Source organism: Rhagoletis pomonella, unplaced genomic scaffold, assembly GCF_013731165.1.
Source record: "Rhagoletis pomonella isolate Grant_MI unplaced genomic scaffold, Rhpom_1.0 Rhpom_scaffold_00002, whole genome shotgun sequence".
Classification (NCBI taxonomy): Eukaryota; Metazoa; Arthropoda; class Insecta; order Diptera; family Tephritidae; genus Rhagoletis; species Rhagoletis pomonella.
In genome coordinates, this window is record NW_023458556.1 from 57432561 (window position 1) to 57455086 (window position 22526).

General features: G+C 35.5%; 1 protein-coding gene across 1 annotated transcript in view; it reads left to right on the forward strand.

Moving 5' to 3' along the window:
• Positions 1-22526, forward strand: part of LOC118753906 (neurobeachin-like) — a 156487-nt gene that overhangs the window by 133402 nt on the left and 559 nt on the right. The window contains exons 4-9 of the mRNA XM_036488786.1: positions 6244-6440; positions 16227-16348; positions 16923-17049; positions 20211-20330; positions 20882-21028; positions 22217-22522. Of these exons, the coding sequence (XP_036344679.1) occupies positions 6244-6440; positions 16227-16348; positions 16923-17049; positions 20211-20330; positions 20882-21028; positions 22217-22522 (1019 nt within the window). The remainder of the gene's footprint in view (positions 1-6243; positions 6441-16226; positions 16349-16922; positions 17050-20210; positions 20331-20881; positions 21029-22216; positions 22523-22526) is intronic.

The window sequence follows — 22526 nt, forward strand, 5'->3', positions numbered from 1 at the left end:
TACCAGATTTTGATTACAATTCAGGGATGTTTGTGTAAAGATACAGAGTCTTGCTCTCAAATTCCTAGGCTTCTTTACGCAGAACAAAAAATTCATCCGTTTTGACCGTTTGGTGATTAAAGGTGTAAATCTTAGTTGTGACACCCAAATGAAATTTCTAAGGTAAACCTTAGACATGAAACTGGCCTACAGTGGCGTTAAGTTAAATAGTTAAAAAAGTTTAAAACCTTGTGTACAGTTCAGGAAATTTAACAAATGTTATGAAAATTTTCCACTTTTTTCAGAATCTTTAGAAACTTTTTTGGTATGCAGCTTTGTAGCCCATTCAATTTTGTTAACCGACTTCACAAAAACGAGAAGGTTATCAATTCGTGGTAATATTTTTTTGTATGTATGTTACCGCATAACTTTGGACCACGTTAACCGATTTCAATAACTCTTTTTTTTTTAAAGAAAAGGTGTTACCTCACAGGTGGTCCTATACTAATTTGTTTTAAATCCGATCATTGGATCATGAAGAAATTAACGCTTATCCTAATTTTTTTTTACTTTTTTATATGAGAATTGAAGTCGGTTGTGTTTTGTTTTTGCTTAACAATTACTTCTTTATAATAATGTGCTGGTTTGAAAATTCGGAAAAATCCCGTTGCGCATTTTCTACCATATAACGCATGAACAAAATTTATTTTTATATGGAAGAAAATACGCAACACCCTCGACAAAAACAATTCTAAAAAATCAACCGGATTTTCCGAATTTTCAAACCTGTATATTGCTGTACTAAAATTTACTAAGCTGTAAAATAGAATACCTAAAAATTTGATAACTTTGATGTAATTTTTTTTTTTAATATTTTCAATTTTCCTGAACTGTACAGAAAGTTTTAAGCTTTGGCTTATGTGGTTTATTTTATAGAATCTACTATATTTTTATACAAAATTAACGAAAAAATATATCATGTAAAATATTATGAATATTGTCGGTTAGAAGGCGGCTAAAAAATAAAAGTGTGCTATTTAGATGAGCGTCACTGTATAGCTTTGTGCGAAATGGCATTTAAGCACTTTAAATAGTTAGTTCTTAATAGTAAAGAAGATGATATCTAAGACCACGACTATCTTTTGAATGAGTTGACGGTTATTTGTCACAACCACAAATTTATCCAAATAGCACATATTTATGTAAATCGCTTGCGCTTAATTTTGTGAATTACTGAAATAAACTGTCTCTCAGCATTCAAAAATAGCCACTCAATTGTTCTAATTGCATAAATTAATAAAAGTCAGCCACTTACTTATTCCTCCCACTGACAAAATACCAGCCCTAAAGTGACACAAAGGCGTCGACCTGCCGCTTTGATGTTCCAGCCGCAAGAACTGTCTAAAGTAAATCAAATTAGCGTAATATTGTATTACATATGTATGCACGCTTCTTATGTGTTGAGCGCTGCCATGCCTACGTATGCATATGTAGTATGTATGATTGTTGGTGCATGTGGGCGGATATATATACTTGTGCACCCCAATACTTCGTCAAGCTCGCCATGTGTTGGGGATGTCTAAATTTCCGCATACATTTTTTATTTTTTTATTTTTTTTTCTCTTTGCTTAATTCACACAACCACACGCTTTTTTTAAGCGTTTGCCTCTCTGTCTTTATAAGCATAAAATTTTTCATGCCTACAATGAGTGAAAGACAAAGCTCAGTAGTTAATTACACTTTTGTTCTCTGGCGCGCTGATTTTACGACAAATAACGCCATGCCATTCGACCCTCGACATCAAAGTTCAAATGTTCGAGTAGGTTGTATGGAACACAGTGCCTTGTGGTACAGCGCTCTCACAAGTATAGACAGCCTACTGGCATTATTCGTCGGATCGAGAGCTGACAATTTAGCTTCTACCATTGTTCGTTTATTTGCACTAATTCAACCTTTGGTTGGGTGAAATTGGCTGATTCCACACGTTTGATGTGCGGCAAACTTGGTCTTGTCTTTGGTTCATATGTCACGTATACGCCCCGGTAGCACTGGTTTTCCGCCACACATATGTATGTATGTATGTATGTATGTGTGTGTACGTCCACACAAAATGTGATTGGACGCATTCGTACGTGCGCCTCGTACTTGTCTGCATTACTTTGCTCTTGAACGTACGCTTACGCTTACTGCGACAGTTGCAACACTAAATATGAATTGTCTTCGGTGTGACTTGACATTGTCTCCACTTCAATTAGTTGCCGCGCCAACAGTTACACCCTTCCTGTTAGATTAACTCGTCGTTTTGGTTTTATGAACACTTACAAGTCATTGACTTGGTAATAACCTCTACTACGTATGAATATTGAGGTTGGTGGAAGGATCCTCCAATATGGTAAGGATACGAGTGTGAATTTTTGTGAATGGGGATATGTAGTGACATTCAAGTGGCGCTTAATATAGATATAAAAAATCATTAAAAAACATGTAGACCGCATGATTCCCCATAGAAATAAAAATCGGTACTGTTTATCCACTGGAATTGTAAAATATATTATAGTACAAGACTTGCGCCAAAATATTTCGGAAAAATATTAAGATTTACGTGAGTTGGACCGGATTTGAAAATACCCCCAAAAAATTAAGTTTTTTATGAATAAAAATTGTTTTTTTGAGTATTTTTTTTGGAAAAAATCACCCCAGATGACAAAGGAGTTTAAGCTTACAACACTTGCATTAAAATATTTGCAAAATTTTCAATGGAATCATAATAATGAGATTTTTTATGCTGTTTTTGAACTTTTTTCGAAGATTGATTTAAGAAAAACTTGAATAACTCAACCAAACCTTTACCCATTTAGACTTATGGGGTACCATGAGAAAGGTATTTTCTTACCCTATTTATTTCTTTGCAAACAAACTCATTCACGTCACAATTTTTTTTCGCAAACAACAACATATCTTATTCAACTTGGAATGACGCTCGTTCATTATTTTTATTCTTTTATTGACTTTATTTGCAAAGAAATAAAAAGAAGGAGAAAATAATTTTGCTATGATACATCATAAGTGTTAATCGATATGGTTTGGCTAAGGTATTAAATTTTTTGTTGAATCTATCTTTAAAAAATGATAAAAAAGCGCATCAAAAATCTCATTGAGATGATTCCGTTGAAAAATATTTTTAATATTTATTTTGAGACTTATATAATAGAAGCCTTTTCATAATAATTACCAGCGAGATAATTTTTTAAGTCTTCAAAGAATTTTATTTTGAGACTTATATTATAAAAGTCTTTTGATAATAATTATGATTGAGATAAATATTATTAAGTTTTCAAAGACTTTTATTTTGAGACTTATATTATAAAAGTCTTTTGATAATAATTATGAGCGCGAAAAAATTTTGTATATAGTCCCGAACGGGTCCCAAACCAAGCCCCATCTGATCCCAAACTACTCCCCAGCTAGTCCCGAAGTGATCCCGACCCAGCCCCGAACTGATCCCCAACTAATCCTGAAATGCACCTGAACAAGTCCCGTCTTTTAAGACTTAAACATTTGTTTCGTATTCATAATTATTATGAAAAGATTTTTATAATATAAGTCTTAAAATAAAAATCTTTGGAGACTTAAAAATATTTGTCTCTCCGATAATTATTATGAAACCACTTTTATAATATAAGTCCTTGGATAATAATTATAGAAGACTGCAAAAATATTTATCTTAATATAATGATTATTGATTGACTTTTAGTCTTCTCTGCTTAAAACATATCAAACGAATCTTCAGCCTATGCACTTCGAATCGATATACCACAAAGTCTGAAAAACTATGCATTTGCTGAAATGTTTTCAATTTTAAAAGCAAACTTTTATAGCATCAAATTTTTAGCATCTTTTCTTTTGATGCCCTTTAATGATGCAATTTGAAAGCACTTCTTGCATTTGTGTGACGTATGTACGTACATTTAGCACAAGCTGTTATCTTGATTATCTCATTCAAGTTGCCAAATCACTTGGCGTTAATGTCCAGTGTTGACAATGGCCACTGGGTACGTAAATAATAACATTAAAATAATTATGTAAGAATCTTTTTGCCAGCTTAAGCACATCAGATGTTGTCTACCTCATAAGTAAGTAAATTGTATGTAGTATATCGGGAATGCCTCGTACATATATATCGGGCTTACCCAAATGTGCTGTTAGAAAGTCGTTATGCGTATGGCTGTTATTGCCATTAAAACTTTCAAGTTTATATGCTCATATTGTCGATGACTTGAGAGCAAGAAATTGAGTAGATTGAAAAGAGAAGTGTAGAGTGTAGTACACACCATGATAAAAATATAGTAAGGTAGAACCGCTGAGAGTCACTTTTAAAATTCTTGACGTTTCCAAACAATTTAATTCTTAAATTTACTCACAAACTCACACACACACATTTTTATTTTCAATCTCAAGCAACAACAATTTCGAACAATTTCAATTTTTTATTTTCACTTTTATATGATTTTAAAATGTTGGCAAACTTCAAAAAAAAATCATGGCCGACAAATTGAGAGAACGGTTCTACCTTGCTATGTTTTTATCATGGTACACACTATAACAATAAGTAAAAAGTTTGCCTGCCTTTTAACTGACTGTTGTGTATTTATTTATTTTCAACTGTTAGCAACGTTTTTTTTTTTAATCATTTGAATGGAATGCTAGCCATTGCCTGCTAAGAACTTTTGATTTGGACAATGCAAAAATAGCACAAGTGAGAATGGTTTGTATAGCAAAAATTCTTGGTTTAGGTTGAATCGACTAAAGAGCAGAACTCTCCTCAAACATAGGCCAAGAATGAGAGCGCTGTGATAGCTTATGTAATACTAATCCCTTTTTCGATGTCTTGAACTTTACCGATAGCCATATTCCCACCTATGATTTCTTTTTCAAGCTTAAGTAATCTTATTCTATGATCTTGCAACTAAAACATTGGTTTGATGCGTCAACCTTGAATCTTATCTCATTTAAGGAAACTGAAGAGCACATAGTATGTTCGTTTTCTATCTTCGTAGGTCCAAGAATCCACGTTTTTTTTCAGGACGCAAATTTTTACCGTACATTGTCTAATGGTGATTTCGTTTCTGCCAAAAAATGTCGCCTTTTGATTTCCCTTTTCTCTTTTTATGTTCGATTCTAAATGAAAGGCAAAGGGTGAGAAAATTTTATCACACACTCTTGTAATGGAGAAAGGTCACATTCTCTGCCCTGTGAAGTTTTGCCAGGGAAGATGGTTGCCTTAAAAATCAGATGGTTGTTTAAAACGACAATTTTATGAAATGCGTGACCCAAACAAGGACAAGAGGGCAAAACATGCCTTTTTACAGGGTTGAGTTTAACGTCAAACCCATTTTGCACCGGATACGGGCTAAAATTTTTGGAAGAAACGAAATCACCGTAAATTAGTCTGCAGAGGCAAAAGAATTGCTTAGAAAGTCAAAATCTAGAGAACAAAAAGCAAAAAATATAAAAAAGATTTAAAAAATAATAATATTCTATGGAAACTGCGATTATTTAAATTTTTCAGTTGTAAGGGAAAACGCAAAGGCCGTATCAGACGTTTGGGCACTGGCCTTGCCCCAATTTTGATATACTTATGTACTTAAGTTTATAGCCCAATAATGTGATCGGGTGACTACCAAAAAACAAATTTGTACAAATGTTAGAAATTGTGAAATCCGGGCTCAATAAAAAATTAGGTCAAACCCGTCAAAAATATTGCATATGTTCGAACTAAATTTTTTTTCATACTATGCGGCTGGTTCATAGCTCCGCATAGTGATTTCTATAGAAGCTGTAGAGATGAGGCAAAAATAAAAAATAATTGACCAGATTCTATGCGAGTGCTCCGCGCGCCGAAGAAAGCGACTTAATTTCAGGGGGAGTGTTTATTCACGAACTTGAAGAGCCTTGAATAAATTCATTGATAGACGGTCTAATGTAATTTGATAGAAAATAATGATTGTTTAAAGACTTGTAAGGACAGGTCAAGGGAAAACCTCTGCTGGGCATAATAATGGACCTGAGTGAGCTCTTAAGCTAAACCTACCCGTCCAACCTAATCTTAAATCTCTTCAATAGTCGAACGGGAGTTTTAAATATGCGGTCGACTTTCATAAATAATTAAAATTAAGCGATGATTAGCAGCCAAATATTTTTTTAAGTTCTACGTAGTAAAATTACAAACTAATTTTGTCCTCCAATATTCTCTTTTTTTTACAGATTTGCTCATCGAAATGTTGGGCGTACTGGCCAGTTACAGCATCACAGTGAAAGAGCTCAAACTACTCTTTGGCACCATGAAGGCGGTGAACGCCAAATGGCCCCGCCACTCTGCCAAACTGCTGAATGTTTTGCGTCAAATGCCACACCGCAATGGACCGGATGTGTTTTTCAGTTTTCCAGGTCGCAAAGGATCGGTAAGTTAACTAATAGCAAATGAGTTCAGAAGCCTTAAGAAAATATTTCGGCGCTTGCGTTTACGTTTACATTTATTTGAAGTTCTATTGTTAAAACCCACACACAAAATTTAAAGGTTTACTAAGTGGCGGGCAATCCGAAACCTGACAAAGATGAAAAAAGGAAGGTTAAACAAGGACTGCAGTAAATTAAATCGTTTCGTCCATTACTTTTCTCCTTACGGCTGCACAATGTTTACGCTGTTGGTCGACAGCAACATTCTCATGCGTAGGAGCAGCCTAATGTTTTATTTACTTGCGAATAATTTACAAGAATGTTAACATTACGTATACATTTTACACTACGTGTGTAGGTTCTTCGTCGGTTACAATTCACTTTGAGCAAATTCAAGGCTTCACTTAATTTTCTTGCTGTAGCGCAATTTTACGTCATGCCACGTAATACGATGTTGCATTATTAATGCTACTGTTAGTTTGTATCGGAATGTGAGTGAGAATTGCCCCTTTTGTATGTTTGTTTAACACCTTCAGTGCACAAGTAACCTGCCGTCCTGCTATGAGATGCTGTGTAGTTCTTACGCTGTGTTGACTACTTTACTCAATCCCCACTATATCACCCGCTTAATCTGCCCTTTTTTTCGTATATCTTTCCATCTTTTTTTTGTCGGTAGCAACCGGAGCAATGGTTTGTATTTTATTCTCGTCCATTTGCTCCCTCGCTTTTTATTACATCATCATGTGGCGAAATGTTTGCTTTTATTTCCATTTCATTTTTATTTGCAACTTTATGTGCAAAGATTCGCGCGCAAATCGAATCCCAAATGCGCCGCGAGCTGTATGCTTGAATTCTTTGTTTTTATGTTTACTTTCGCTTTTTTGAATTAGACGTTTGTATTCTTTTATTTGAATTAATCGACTGATCGCTGTGTATGCATGTGTATTTGTGTGTGTTTGTGTTACCTCGAGTCAATAAACGGTAGCCATAAAACGTGTGCAACGATCCGTGAAGGCGTTGTAACTCTGTTTTTGTTTAATGGCATGCATACCAATAGGCGCAGAACCTAAATAAATGTGAAAAAAAATGCTCCCTGTAATAAAGTTCGATTGATTCTACATATAGAGAGCAATTATTTCTACAGAGAAAACAAAATGGAATTAAGCTTTGTTTCATTTCGCAGGAAAAATAAAAATAAAAAATTGTTTGTGTATCGAGGCCATAATATACTTTTAAGAATAAATTTGCTGCAAAAAATTTAAATTTGTATGAAAAATAAGTTAATAGTAAAAAAAATATTTTTAAAGCAAGCTTTCTAAATATGAACCAAATCGGATTATAGTAAATACGGATTTTACAAATATCTCAACTCCTGCGCCACCTATCGGATTAATTCATCTTTCATTGCATTGTTTTGCATTGCATTGCATTGCATTGCCATCGGGGTTTGAACCAAATGTGAAGTTTAAAGTCTTTTGGTCATACGTACATACAGAGCAAGTTAAATAAAAGCTTGTAATAAATAAATTTTTGATTTTATTCTGTTATAAATTATTCAATCTTTTTTTCTTTTTGTTTTTGAAGTGAAATTTCCTAATTGAATTGGTCAGAGCTAAAAACGAAGCTAAAGGCACAGATGCAAATAAAGAGTCACAACTGAAAATGCGGATGTTTTTAATTATGATATAATGATCACTATACTTCACCCACAATCACCCGGTTCCATCTCAACTCGCCTGAACTCACCACACCTCAACTTACCTCATCTATTCTCAAGTCAACTCACCCTAAACCACCTCATTTGAAGGGGAGTGAGGCATTCACCTGCTAGCTTAGAGCATAGCTTTAGTGAGCTCAAGACCATGTTTTCCGTTTAGTAATAAAAGTAGATAAATCTTTATCTTGCTTGCCGATGTCTAGAGGTTGAGCAGGCAATCGGCAGGACCGCTTCCACAATGCTTTCGTCCAGCTTCGCTTCATTCGTATGGAAGTTCATAGGGGTACCTCCTTTAAGCGTCTGCCTCCCGTGCACTTATGCCTCAGGATCATATGAGTGTAGAAACTGCCCGCTGGTGACCGTATTAGCGATAGTCCAAAAAAATATTGAACCCGTAAGTAAATGTGGTTGAAGAGAGGAGACGCTTTTAGGCGGCAAGGCTTGCGTTAACGTCAAAGCAAGTTAGTTATTATTGAGATCGGAAGGGAATAGTTCAACTTAAGAGGCCCAAACTGTTGACATAACTCTTTTGAGTCAGCAGTCGAAGCAAATAATTAAACTTTTACACATTCACCGTGTGGCGCAAATCTTGCCTCGACTAACTAACAATAGCTGTGTCTTTGCAAAGCTGCATCAAAAGAGGCCTAAAGCAAACATTTCCCAGAAGGAAAACATGAAAAAATTTATTATTGAAATTAGCTGCTGTATGACCGACACACGGAAATGAAAATCGCCGCAAAGTTTTTTTTCCATTTTTTTATTATTTTCCTAGAAAAACTCCTCTCATCTCATACTGAAATACCATTTGAATTTTGTTCTTCAAAATTATGATTTACATCAAAAGGGAGACAATGATAAAAGTTGATTTCCAATTTGGCTGCTGCCGCTAAAAAATGCAAATAACTTTTTAACTTTTGTATGCAACATCAGTGGGAAAACTTTACAACATTTTCTGTTCTGTTTTTTTTATTGTCAGCCTCTTATGTTTTTCTTATTTTTTCGTTCAGTATTTTTTGGTGATTGCTACGCCAGAGGTTATTCCAGCAATCCTTATCTATTGCTTTTTTTCGCCATCTCGTCTGGACACATAGAAAATTATTGCGTTGCCAATTTCAAATTTTCATTGCCTCATATTTCAATTTAGCTGGCGCGTGCAGCAATGTCACAACTTTTTCCGTCATACATGTACATGTATTTTTTAGCCAATACAGCATCCTTTTTACATACGTATACACATGCATATATAGTCAAATATTTTAGCGTACGCTTCTTTACAACCTTTTTTGCATAACTTTTCCATTGAAATATCTAAAATATTGGCAAAGTTTTGTTGCAAAGTACCGGCGCGCGCTCATGTAACTGCCCTGCGGCCAAAGGGAATAAATGACAAAATTGCGAATGGCTTTTAACAATGATGACAGCCAGCAGCGAGTGGAAAATAAAAAATCTTTTCTAATAAAAAAAAAACTAAAGAGAACTCTACAAAAAGGGCTGATGGCATGTGGTTTCTATGGGGAGAGTTGGATAGCTCCACGAAATTCCCATGTAACACATTTCACTAATAAATTGGTCAAAATTATTCCCAACTCTATTACGGATGACAGACGACAGCCACAGCGGCGGTAGCAGCAAGTTGCCTCTATAACAGTAACGCTGTATGGAAATATTGTCTACAACCAGTAGCCTAACAGAAAAACCAGCTAGCCAGCCAGCAAGCCCACCACTAACGCAACTCTTCCATTGCTTTGCTTCTAACCACTTTTTTTCCACGTTGTGAGAGTTTTTTTTTTTACTTCGGATTTTTGCATTTCAAGTCTCAATTGGTAAAAGCGCGTAGAAGTTGATCGGGCCTTAAGGGCATACTTAGCGTCAAAAACGCGCCAACAATAGTTTTGGAAACGAGAATTGATTTTTTATTACAGACAAATGGGTAATGCATGCTGACATTTGATAGTTGGTTGCAAACTGCGAAATGTTGAAAATAAATTGGGTTTGTCAAATTGCAATGAAAGTTGGATTTTTTTTTTGTTTTTAAGCACACTGGTATGGGGGTAAAGAGTGCTAAATATTTATTTTTGCAAAGAATATACGATGCCTAAACGAATACAAGCGAAAGGTTAAAAACAAAAGTCCTTTTATGGTCAAATCTGCGCTGAAGTGTAACTAGAAAGCTGCCTGATTGCCAAGACAGCGCTACAATCCCACAGCACTTCCTTTAGAAGTGTGGCGGAGTGCAGAGCAGCTGTGAATTTGCTATATTTCAATAGTGATATATATCGGTACTGCGTAGCGGGCAACGAAGTGGCCGACAGGCTGGCCAAAGAGGGTGCTCTGTCGGAAACCATGTCGATAGAAGAGGTGCCGATTTCCCTCCCAGCGATTATACGGGAACTCGACCTGTCCATGATCCGGAAGGCGCAGAAGGCGTGGAACAAAACGCAAGGCTACAAGTTGTCCAGGGTTATGTACGGAGAGTATGACATAATACTCACAAGGTTTTTACTTTCCCTCAAGGGGGAGTACGCCAGGCTACTAGTGAGGGTTCCAATTGGGCATTGCTTGCTGGAATCGCATGCCTATAAACTGGCTCTGAGAGAGGAGGAGACAGTGGAGCATATCTTCTGCAAATGTCCTGTCCTTAGCAGACAGCGGTTTAGTCTACTGGGAGCAGGTTTTCTACCTAATCTGGAAGCCGCCGTCAAAGTAGGGTATAACAAGTTGTTCCAGTTAGCCAGTTAGTTGCACCTGGTTTGCGGTGATTGACTGTCTAAAGTGGTTATCTGGTAATAAGAGGGACTTATTGGTCTTTTTCTACCTTCTCTTTAGCAAAAATACTGGAGCCCGTTTTTTCCCTGCGTAATTTAAGCAATTGGTGGTTGATCTTTTGAAACAACTCGAGAACCTAATTTCTCAAAGAGCACGAATGAAACAAAGGTACAACTAAACCTCAGAACTATCTAGCATTGCGAAATAAAATGGGACCTGATGGAATTTAAAATATAACACTGGCTGGAATTGAAATAACATCTACAAATATTTCTGTAGCTCTTTCATATAAGTAAACACACTGGGAGAAATCCTCGTAGCTACTATATGCGACAAGATATAAAAATTTAACTAGGAACAATATGGTACATCCGAAATCCAATTTGTATTATATAAAGCGAGGTCAGTGCCATCCAACCACATAGCAACAATCTTTGAATGTTTTGTTAAGCTCTGAATACCTTCACTCTAAAATAAACGAAATATTAAACGAAGCAGTTTCATTTGAGACGTGAAACGCAAGACTCAACACGCTGATGGATTAGACAAAAAGTATGTATGTAGATGAAATGAATCAGAGAAAGACAGTTGAACCTATATTAAGCTTAATTTTTAACATAGCGCTATAGTATGTTCGCAAAGAGGGCGACTTGAAATATTGACTGATGAACCGATGGCGAGGCGGCCGCAGTTAAATTATTTCAAAGAAGAAGCAAATCCAAAAATCGCCTGTGTACGCCGACTGCGCACTAAATTTGTCCTAGCTTTGTGCAATTCCAAAGGCAGAGGGAAGCGAATGAGCGAGCCTGCGTTTATAATGGCTTCACGATTGATTGGAAAAGTTAGAAGTATCCTTAGCAGAGAGGTGGCATATTGATTACTTTTTTTTTTGTATAACGTGAAGAAAAGCTTTATTGTGGTTTAACGCGGTTGGTGCTTACTCTCCATTAATTTACCAACAATTTGCACGCCCTGAACGTATACGTCTTCGATTCAACCCTATTTTTTATGCTTCACCCATAAGTACTTTGTGGCATTCAATTATGCCATAAACCCCATTGTGGCAAGTATTTTCATACTAAATCATCCTTTGGGCCCTCTCATGTCAATGCAAACCGAGTGCAATTGTGGTCACAGTTTCTTTTAACTTTGTGCTAAACAGAAAAATGCGCAACCAAAAAAAAAAAAAGCAAAAGCAAAGTAACCAAAGTTAACAAGTGTAACATAGTGCGTCTGCCCGCAATGAAACAAGACACCAATACATAGTACTACTACGCAGATTGCCACAATAAATCATAAACTCTCATTTCCTCTTGATTTCTGTGCGGCAAGTAAGAAGTAGATATTGATTTATGATCTTTACAGTTCCAACACCAATGAATGGAGGAAAAACACATAGAAAAGTATGCAGATAGCATTTCATACAAGCAAACGCACATGTACATATATATGTACATGAAAATCAAAGCTAGTATACGGAGCTTTGCACTTTCTTTAGCCCTTCTCTCGATAAGGTCGCATTGGGTTCTATATGTTATATGGATGTATGTATATGTAAATGTTTCTAACCTAACCACTCAACGCAATCCAATTTCGTTAGTTATGTGAAATGTGACCGTTGTAAAGCCATATGCTGCTACACTCTTTCGCTTGAAGAAATTTGCAACTAAGGAAGCTAGTGGTAGTAGCATACATACGGGCGTATAAATGAAAATATTCTTCTCTAATGTCCTTAGGGTTAGCAGTCAAATGCCAATAGTGAACTCAAAATGCACGTCCACTAGCATATAGTTCTTGCACGTATACATACATACATGCACATGCAACACCGAAGCAGTTAACTATTTTATTAGCTATCTGAATCTGTTGCTTCTGATGTCTGCTTTTAGGCGTACCACATAGGAAATGACATTTCATTTTTGAGACGTTATTTGCCGAAAAGCTTTTAGTGTATTAAAAGATGCATGTGTTTTTAATCGGAATTCATATTTTCATTTATTATGCATGGGAGCGGTGGGGTTGTTTTAAAATAACTTACATATACATATGGAGAATTCACAGTCTTTTTTTGGCTTTAACTAGCTCACAGTTTCCTTTAACTTAAATTTAAAGGTATTTGGTAGTCATTGATTTCGAATCTGAACATATGGATGTTCCTCTGCGTTGACAACACAACTCAAAATTGTACATGCAATCTACGAGTATAAGGTTTGATAAAATTAACAGTGAGCTCTCAATAAACCTGATGTGCAGGCCACCGGATTTCTGCAGCTTCTTTAGGGCTACTATATAGTAGCTAATCAGTACTTACCAGTGTTTTGTTGATTATAAGGTTGAATGGATATTCTGATAGTAAAGCACCAATCAGGGCTCTCGTAATTGAAACTGGCCGGGGAATGTCGGACCTCTCTCTCAATATTTCCAAATGAAGCTGATTTTGGGTGGTGCTGTATTGGCTAGGTAGGCAACCCTTGAGACTATCACCTCTGACAGGGAGGGCATAGGAGTTCCTTTCGGCAACTTTCGGTCTGCTTCTGGACAGATAGGCTTACAAGCTGTTCAACGAGAGTTGGGAAAAACCCCGACATACAAAGTTGCAAGGTTCTTCTGGCCAGTTGTTGACCGCGGGAAGTCAAGGTAGCTTCTCCCGTACCGGACATTGTGCTTTAGTAGCCTACGCGGTTCGACTTAATACCATAACGGAACAATAGCTATTTAGAGGACGAGGTAGAATCATCCCAGAACTTCCATCTCAGTTGCCGGCATTCGTTAGACTAAAGTTTAAATACCACGGCGCGCATTTCATCAACACTACCCAGGAACTCTCCGGAGTAGACATGAGCTCCCTTCGAAAATTGCTCTTAGTTTAACGCAGATTACCTTTAGTTCAAAGAAATTTACAACGGGAAATCTAATAAATGTCTCACTGAGACCCTCTCGTGGTTTTTATGGTATTAAAAAACAAGTATTGTAACCAAACTTAAAATAAATCTGCAGAACTCTTCTATTAAATATATGTACTAATTTTTGGGTCAACTAAAAATATCAAAAACTCGCTGCTACTATTTCTAGAGGCTTGCTATTGGAAATATGGTTTTATTTCATTGGAAAAAATTTAGATTTTTGAACGGATTTGCGCCGAGTAAAGACTTTTCAGTTAGTTATTTTCTTAAATTTGTTTTTCGATTAACATCTGGTGGAATTCTGAGCCAGGGTAACTTAGATTGACGTCACGTTAGTTCAACAAGAGGATTAGAAAAAAGATAGGACCAGCTTTAGGACATATGTACATAAAAAAGTGGTATCAGAGCTGTAAATAAACATACCTTACAGGAGTTAGAGTGGGTAGCGGGATCTACTCTGGCGAACTCGCACTAAATGTCAGTTTTCGCTTACCGGACCATTGCAGCGTTTTTCAATGCGGGCATATCTCTAACCTCCTGCAAATACAGACTAAAGGCGAAACTCGTTGAGGAGGTAAATATAAGATGGGCTGTGGAAACCACCTGTCATATTACCAGGCAAATATGGCCAAAAATTGATGTAAAGCGATCCATAGCTCTCACCCGGCTGGACCGCTCCTCTCTCAGATTAGTAGTCGGGGTAATCACCGGACACTGCCTGATGGGCACACACGGAAAGAGGTTAGGATACCTCACCAATGATTTCTGTCGCAGTTGCAGAGACGAGGAGGAGGTGGAGACCATCGAACACTATCTCTGCCATTGTCCCGCGTTGGCCAACATGCACAACCAATTCTTCAACAAGTACTTTGTAGACTGTTTAGCCGATTTGAACTCGGCGAACGTTCTCGACTTTTTGTGCTATATTAAACGCACTCGGTGGTTCAACTACTAAGGGAGGGAAAGAAACAAATGGCTTCGGCCAGTGGTATCACAACGGGCTTTTCCAACCCACGCGCGGGGCAGCCACTCTAACCTAACTTAACCTAACCTACAGGAGTTAAAGACACTCAGAAGATAGTTGACCAACTTGTTTTTAAAGAAAAGTATTGGCTAGCATCCACACTATGAACGTAGCGTGCCACTCTCTGTGCTTCGAACTAATTTGGAAAACTATTGTGTACCAAAGAGTTCGTAGTGTCCTAGAGGCATTTTACAGCCGCAAAATGGCCTTTGGAATGCAATGGGGACTTTCGCAGTCCCCAATAGTTTGCATTCTATAGTCATCACTCAAGTCTTATGAAAAGCTATATACAGAGGGAACACCGCTGTAGGGCTTAACCCTTTTAGGACCGATCCTGTTGTTTTTAAATATTTTTTGTAAGGATTTGTTTTAGATTATACTTGAGAATGTCGTAAAGGCAATAAGCAGAACCTCATGCCATGTTATGGACAATTCCTCGTTTTTTCTCTGTGCGCAACATAAATGTTGCTAACTATGGTTCTGCAATATTTTAAAAAATTTCCATAATGAATTATATTTTTTTAACAAAAGGGTTTAACTATAAAATTTAATATAGATAACGAATTAAAGACATCTGAGCTTGCAAAATATTTTGTAGTTTTTTCATGGAACTTTGTAAAAATTTTTAACAATATTACATAACCTAAAATTATAGACGTTGAAATTGTATACCAGTTCATACGTATTTAAGAATAAACCAACAATAATATGCCGTCAAAAAAGTTGTAAAATGATCTTTAATCTACAACCCCTGCACATTTTTGTTCATATTGAGGCAGCAGATGGCGCCAGCTAATATAAACACAGTGATACTAGGTGAAATTAAACGAAATCAACTTAATGGAATCAAAGTTAACTTAGAAGCCCACCGTCTAAATTTCGCTCATTTAAGACCGCAAACAATGAAACGACCAGAAAAGAGTGAAACGAAGATTACTAGTGGCAGATTAGTGGCAGAAAGATGAAGCAGGGAGCCAGCGCCGATCTTGGTACAGAGGACCTAGTCAGTCTGTCGTTTAGTCATTCAAACGATGGCCGCGCCCTCGCAGCTGAGATTATTGCTAAAGGGAAGGCAGCTAGAAAAATTTGTTTATGAATAGCACAGCCAGGCGACCCTATAGTGGTGATTGGTGTACAAATAAATGACTACATCTACAAGTCCTTCTCTGCCCACTTTTCCTTCATTACTTTTCAAAATAATTACCGCAATTACTTTAAATTTTACAATGAAAGCTAATAGATGTTTGAAAATAAAAAATACCTAGGAAAATCTAAATGAAGTTAATTGTTGTGCTCATAAATCTCACGCTCATTTCAAATCTCAAGCATTTATTGATTTCCTCCTCTTTTGTTCTTTTTTTTTACTTTTCTCCCATTGTAGGCTATGGTGTTGCCGCCATTAGCGAAATGGCCATACGAAAATGGCTTTACATTTACAACGTGGTTTCGTTTGGATCCTATTAATTCGGTGAATATCGAGCGCGAGAAGCCCTACCTCTACTGGTGAGTATAAATACACATACCTATACACTTATATTTACAAAGAAATAAATGTTTCAATACAACAATAACAGCTACAATTATGTTGCGTTTAAGTTTTTACTTAGCCAACTTCTAGGCTGCCGCCTTACTTTTTACGCTCTACCTACATATACATATTCTTTCCATCACTCAATTTTCTATGCTTGCCTTGCCCAGCATTCTTCCCCCACAATTCATTTTATTGGCATTTCATTTGTTTCACGCTTTTTCGTTTCTGCCTCCATTTCATCTTAATAGTCAACCATTTGATTTAATTAATTTGAAATATTGCTGCAATTTGCAATTCATTAATGCTTCTCCGCTTGGTCAGCTTAATAGCAGCATACCCATTCCATATTCTTGTTTTTTTTTTGCTCTCCTTCTTTGCTACTTCAATGCCTCCTTCAAACTAATTTGTTCGATTTTCTTCTTCACTTCATTCATACAGCTCAAATTTCAGAAGTGGCTTCCATTTTCTATTTTTTTTTTACTCACTTCCTCTGTTATGGCATAGCAATTTTTGTTTCAATCTCTCTCGCTATTTTCGTATTTTCAGTTTTAAAACATCGAAAGGCGTCGGCTATACAGCTCATTTTGTTGGCAATTGTCTGGTGCTTACATCGATGAAAGTCAAAGGCAAAGGTTTCCAGCATTGTGTGAAATATGAATTTCAACCGAGAAAGGTAAGTAGTAACTATGTATGTATGTATGAATGTATTGATGTATATAGCAGCATTTTGAATTGGTCTATAAGGCGTACGAATATTGGACATTTTCTACTTTTAAGTAATTACAATGAATCGCTTTTAAGTGTGGCGCAGGCGATCGATGCCAAGTGTGGGTGGGTGTGAATGGCTGAATATTACATACAATAAATGTACTCTCATTTAGTTTAATTGACGCAATTACACGTAGCACTTAGGTACATATTTATGTATATACTAAGAATTTTAAGAGTGTATAGTTGTGGGTGTGGCGGTTCCCTTTTTAACACTTTTTCGAATTTATAGGACATTTATTAAAGTGTTCATAACCCTTTTAGTTAGTTAAAAATAAAGAAAATTAAAAGCCAAGCACCCACTCACTTTAATTTGCTTTGGCGGCTTGAAACGTTTTCAATGCTGTGTGGTTGAAAAGTTCAGGTCTGTTCCCGAAAATTAAAAATAGAATTAAAAATAATAAAACTCCATCTTTTCAAATTTGTTTTTAAATTAATTCACATTAATTCTTACAATTCAAAAAATGATGATAAAGATGCTTATACGCATATATATGTATGTATTTAAATTTACTAAAAAAAATCGAATTAAAAAAAGCGATTTTTCAAAAACGGCAAATTTGTTCATTCCACAAGGGACACCGAATATTCCATAGGTCCAAAATAATACGAAATATTTTAACAACATTGGATCACGAATTTCAGTTTAGTCTTTGTTCTCCAGACGCCACTATCCAATTCCTATGTAGAATTGCCCGGTGATTCCGAAAATCGAGTTAATTTTTAAAAAAGGGGTAGTTCCACTTAATCACGTATGTCTTACGAAACAACTGAAAAATCGTAATGCGAAATACGGCAAATGAAAGCCAATGAAATTCTCCATACACCTGATATACATCACTTTTTTTTAAATGATAACTCCAGGTTTTTTATTTTTTTTAATAAAAAAATTGAAACTTTAACAGGGGAAAAATAAAATAATAACGACTGTTTTCTTTTTTTTTATGTTTTTGTTAATTAGTTTCTCCGAAACTATCAGACTCCTCGAAAAGTGATGTATGCATGTGTTATTGAGAATTTCATTGGCTTTAATTTCCCGTACTTCGTATTACGATGGTTCGACTATTTCTTAAGATATACGTGATTAAGTGGAACCACTCTTTTTTTGAGCTGAATAATAGTCGAATCCAAATATCTCAAAAACGTATCCATAGCAAAAAAAAAAATTAAAATTACATAGGAATTGGATAGTGGCATCCATTGAACATTCTTGTTGTAAACCAGTGTAATTATCGAATCATTCTGATTCTTATGGAGTTTTGCGAAATTCTTGAAGAAAATGGCTATAAGAAGTGTTTTCTCTCCCGTTAAATACTAATTACTTAAATTACGTTGAAACTTAGCCGCACCACATTTTGACAAGTTTCACCATTTTCTTTTTTTATTTGATTTTGATTAAACTTTTATAAAAATATAGTCCAGTTTTTAACAAATCCCCTATAAACCAAGCAATATTAAAAAAAATCAACAAACTTTCGTAAAAATTTTGCGCTTTTTTGATTCGATTTTCTAGAAAGATTCAGAGTATGCGGTTCTATAGCCCATTAAATTCTAATAAAATAAAGTATAACTTTCAAATGGCTTAAAATTACGGTTGAGTTTTTAGAATTTTTTTCGAAGATGTTACTGTTTTCTTCCATATAAAAATAAATTGTATTCGTTATATGCAGCAAATGGGACAAAAAAATCTAAAAAAGCAACCGTAATTTTTAGCTATTTGGTACTTGTACTTTATTTCACTAAAATTCGATAGGCTGCAAAACTGTGTACTCGGAATCCTTCTAGAAAATCTAATTAAAAAAGTTGGAAATTTTTAGGAAAGTTTGTTGATTTTTTTATAAATATTGCACAAATGTGGTGCGGCTGTAATTGTTTCGACCACTGTATGTATTTCGAGTTCTTGTTTTCAGACACCTTTAGTAAAAATTAGCATGCAATATGCTCGTAAATTGGTTGACCCTTCAACTGCCCGCATCATGGTTTGTTTCGGACCTTTAAAAAGGACAGCTTCAACCTTAATATGTTCCATTGTTTGGATTTTATATCTAAGGAAATGATTCAAAACCAAAGCAATCAGGTTCCACATAAAACCCAAAGACGTTGAAAGACGATTTATTGTTTGTTTTAGAGCTGCCTATTTAAATATCGAACTGTTTCCCTGGATGACAAATTAATATTCTACAGCAACCTCCATAAGAAAAATTACTACGTTTAGCTTGGTGCATTTTTTTCCACCGTCCTCAATATCAACCTCAAAGCTGTGAACTGTTGCATGCCGGCAAATGGATTTCGATTGATTGCTGTATCTTAACTGTATATTACACTGTAGGGGCGCTACACACACAAAAAACGCCGAGACACGTAAACTTCTACATCAGGTCATTTTCCCAAGATAATTCATTTTAATTTTGCATTGCGAGTGAAGAAAAATTCGAATTTTAACATGGAAAATATTACTCATACGCCATGTAGGAGTATGCAAGTATACGGCCATTTAGTAGATACCGCATGGCGTATGAGTTACATTATTTCCTGCTTTTTGCACATTTTCTTTAGACCATTCAAAACATGTTTATTTATGCAACGATTTTCATCGATAGTAGCTAGCTTTTTTGGCAAAGGAACAGGCTTTAATAAAAATGAAAACAAAACACAATAGATTTGTTATTATTTTAATTTTTTCCTTGTAAAAGTTCAATTCTTTTTCATAGAAATTAAAAAAAAAAAATTAAAATTACCTGATCTGTAAAAACAGCATACAGATCCGTTTTGCTTTGATAATGTCTATTTATAATTCTCAAAATATGTGACAGGAAAGTTAGTTTTCCGACTTACGGGTAAAAAAATCGATTTTACATCATTATCTATTCTTAGTAGATGACACTCTCTTTTAAGCGTAACAGACCACAAATGCAGCACGATTTGATAGACCATATAATTTCTTAAATTTCTACCTTTTTCCACCTTGTACTTTACGATATTTTTTCTGGAATATTGCAAATACCCCGTCTCGCAATACTTCTATTACTCGAATATATTTTAACATTTTTTTCTCTTTCCTTACAGTGGTACATGATTGCCATAGTGTACATATATAATCGTTGGACGAAAAGCGAAATAAAGTGCCTCGTTAATGGACAACTGGCGTCCAGTACCGAAATGGCGTGGTTCGTTTCAACAAACGACGTAAGTAAAGAGCAATTTTTACTATTCGTAATTACTTCAATTACCAGCATAATTACACGCACAAATATGTATGTAAATTAGACCATACCAGGAAAAATAAGTTCTTCGTACCCCTTCGAGTCTAGAATACTTTTGTAAGGCAATTCCAAAAAATTTTTTTTATTTTTATTACATAACTGATGAGTTGATTTTTTAAATAAATCGATGTTTTTTTTCCAAAGTTCATTGACCTCAATTACCCTCAGTTCTTATCAACCTAACGTACCACCCTAATGTTAGTAATTTAAAGAACACCAAAATGCATTAAAGTTTTACTAAGGAAGAATTTCGATTATTCCAGTAGTATTTTTTATTGCCGTATGTATTTGCCTTCGTAAAATGTAAAAACGTAAACCCTAAATTCGGCAAAAAAATGTTTGTTTTCGAAATTTCCTTGCATAAATACCTTGGACTCAGGGGTGTATGGCGAAATTTTTTTTTGTTTGTTTGCTCGCAAGTTGGTGCGATCTAATATATCTACAATGATCTACACCTCCTTATTCCTTTTGTAGCCATTCGACAAATGTTACATTGGCGCAACGCCCGAACTGGATGAGGAACGCGTCTTTTGCGGGCAAATGTCGGCGATATACCTATTCAGCGAAGCGTTGACAACGCAACAGATATGCGCGATGCATCGTCTGGGGCCGGGCTACAAGGTGAGTTAAAAATAAAATAATAAAAATAAAAAAAATGAAATTAAGAACATCATAGAGCACTGGCTTTTTACGTTGGTGTAGAAATTATGTATTAAAAATAGTTTTATAGACAGTTTTAGAGAAAACACCGTGCGACAAAAATAAAAAAACATTGCGAAACAGACGAAGAAATCAATTTACACCCGAAGCTTTGAACCAAATGTAGTAAAACCGCGTTTTTGGTTTTTCTCTCCGAAGTCAAGATTTTTTTTAAAGGACTTTGTAGTTTCAAGGATAGGACTAATTCCAAAAATTATTTATAAAATTCAGTACAATGTATAGTAACAATATGGGCACCAAATAAAAGAAAAAATTCTATAGAATTTAAAAAAAAATATTTTTTTTGGTTAGAAAGAATGAATAGGTATTAAAAATTTAATTTAATTTAATTTAATTTTATAAGTAAATAAAGTTAGGAGAATAAATTTAGAGAATGTGCTGGAGTGTATTGAACATATAATTTTTTTTATAATAATTGCAAAATTTCAAAGAAATTTAAGGATAAAAAGACATTTTCACTACCTAATAATCAAAATTTAATCGGTTTTAATTCTACAGAATTTTCTACAATTTTTTTTTAATCTTTTGAAGTTTCTTATATTTTTTTAAATTTCAAAGTTTTTTTAAAAAATTCTGCTTTCAGAAAGAGAAACTAAAAATTTTCCTATATTTGGCTTATGGTTTTACGAGCTTCTATGTTGATTTTTTTGTGTGTAAAATTTACTGTCGCACGGTGAAATAAGTAAATTTCACAGTGTAAACTCACTTTTGTTGTTTCGTCCTCTTTCTTGTTCTCTCTTTCTCAACACGCTGCTTGTACGCACAATCGCAAATGCAACAACATACAACTGCTAAAACAATATATAATTGTTTTCTGCTGTCTTTGTTCAACATTCGATATAATAAATCACCACAAATCGATTTCCTGATATTAAATTTTTTGCTTTCGTATTATATGTATATGAAAATTTAACATACTTGTGTCCATTAAAAATACTTAAACCGACCGAAATCATTCACGAAATCTTTTACGAAATTTCTATTTCATCATTCCAAATTTACCGCGTCGTGTCATCTTCGAATTGCTCTACGCGTCGTTTCTCCACATCATCAACGCAAACACACACACATACATACACACGTGTACAGTCACAATTTCGCTTCGACAACGAGTGCTATTTGAACCTGCCGGACAATCACAAACGGGTGAGTCAAAACAACAGCAACAGCAACACCTCCACGACGGTGCAGCTGGCCGAACAAGAAGCTCAGGCTATCGACTGGGCCGATGAGAAACTCGATTTGAGTGCGGCTTTTGCGAAAATACGTGCTGTGCTCTCAGCGCGAAATGCTTCAGCCAATGCGGTGCTCAATGCCTTAGGTGGTGTTGTGGTGGTCGATCAGACTGCCGGTGGCGCCATTACGTCGGGCACCTCCATGACGACACCGTCGGCGGTGG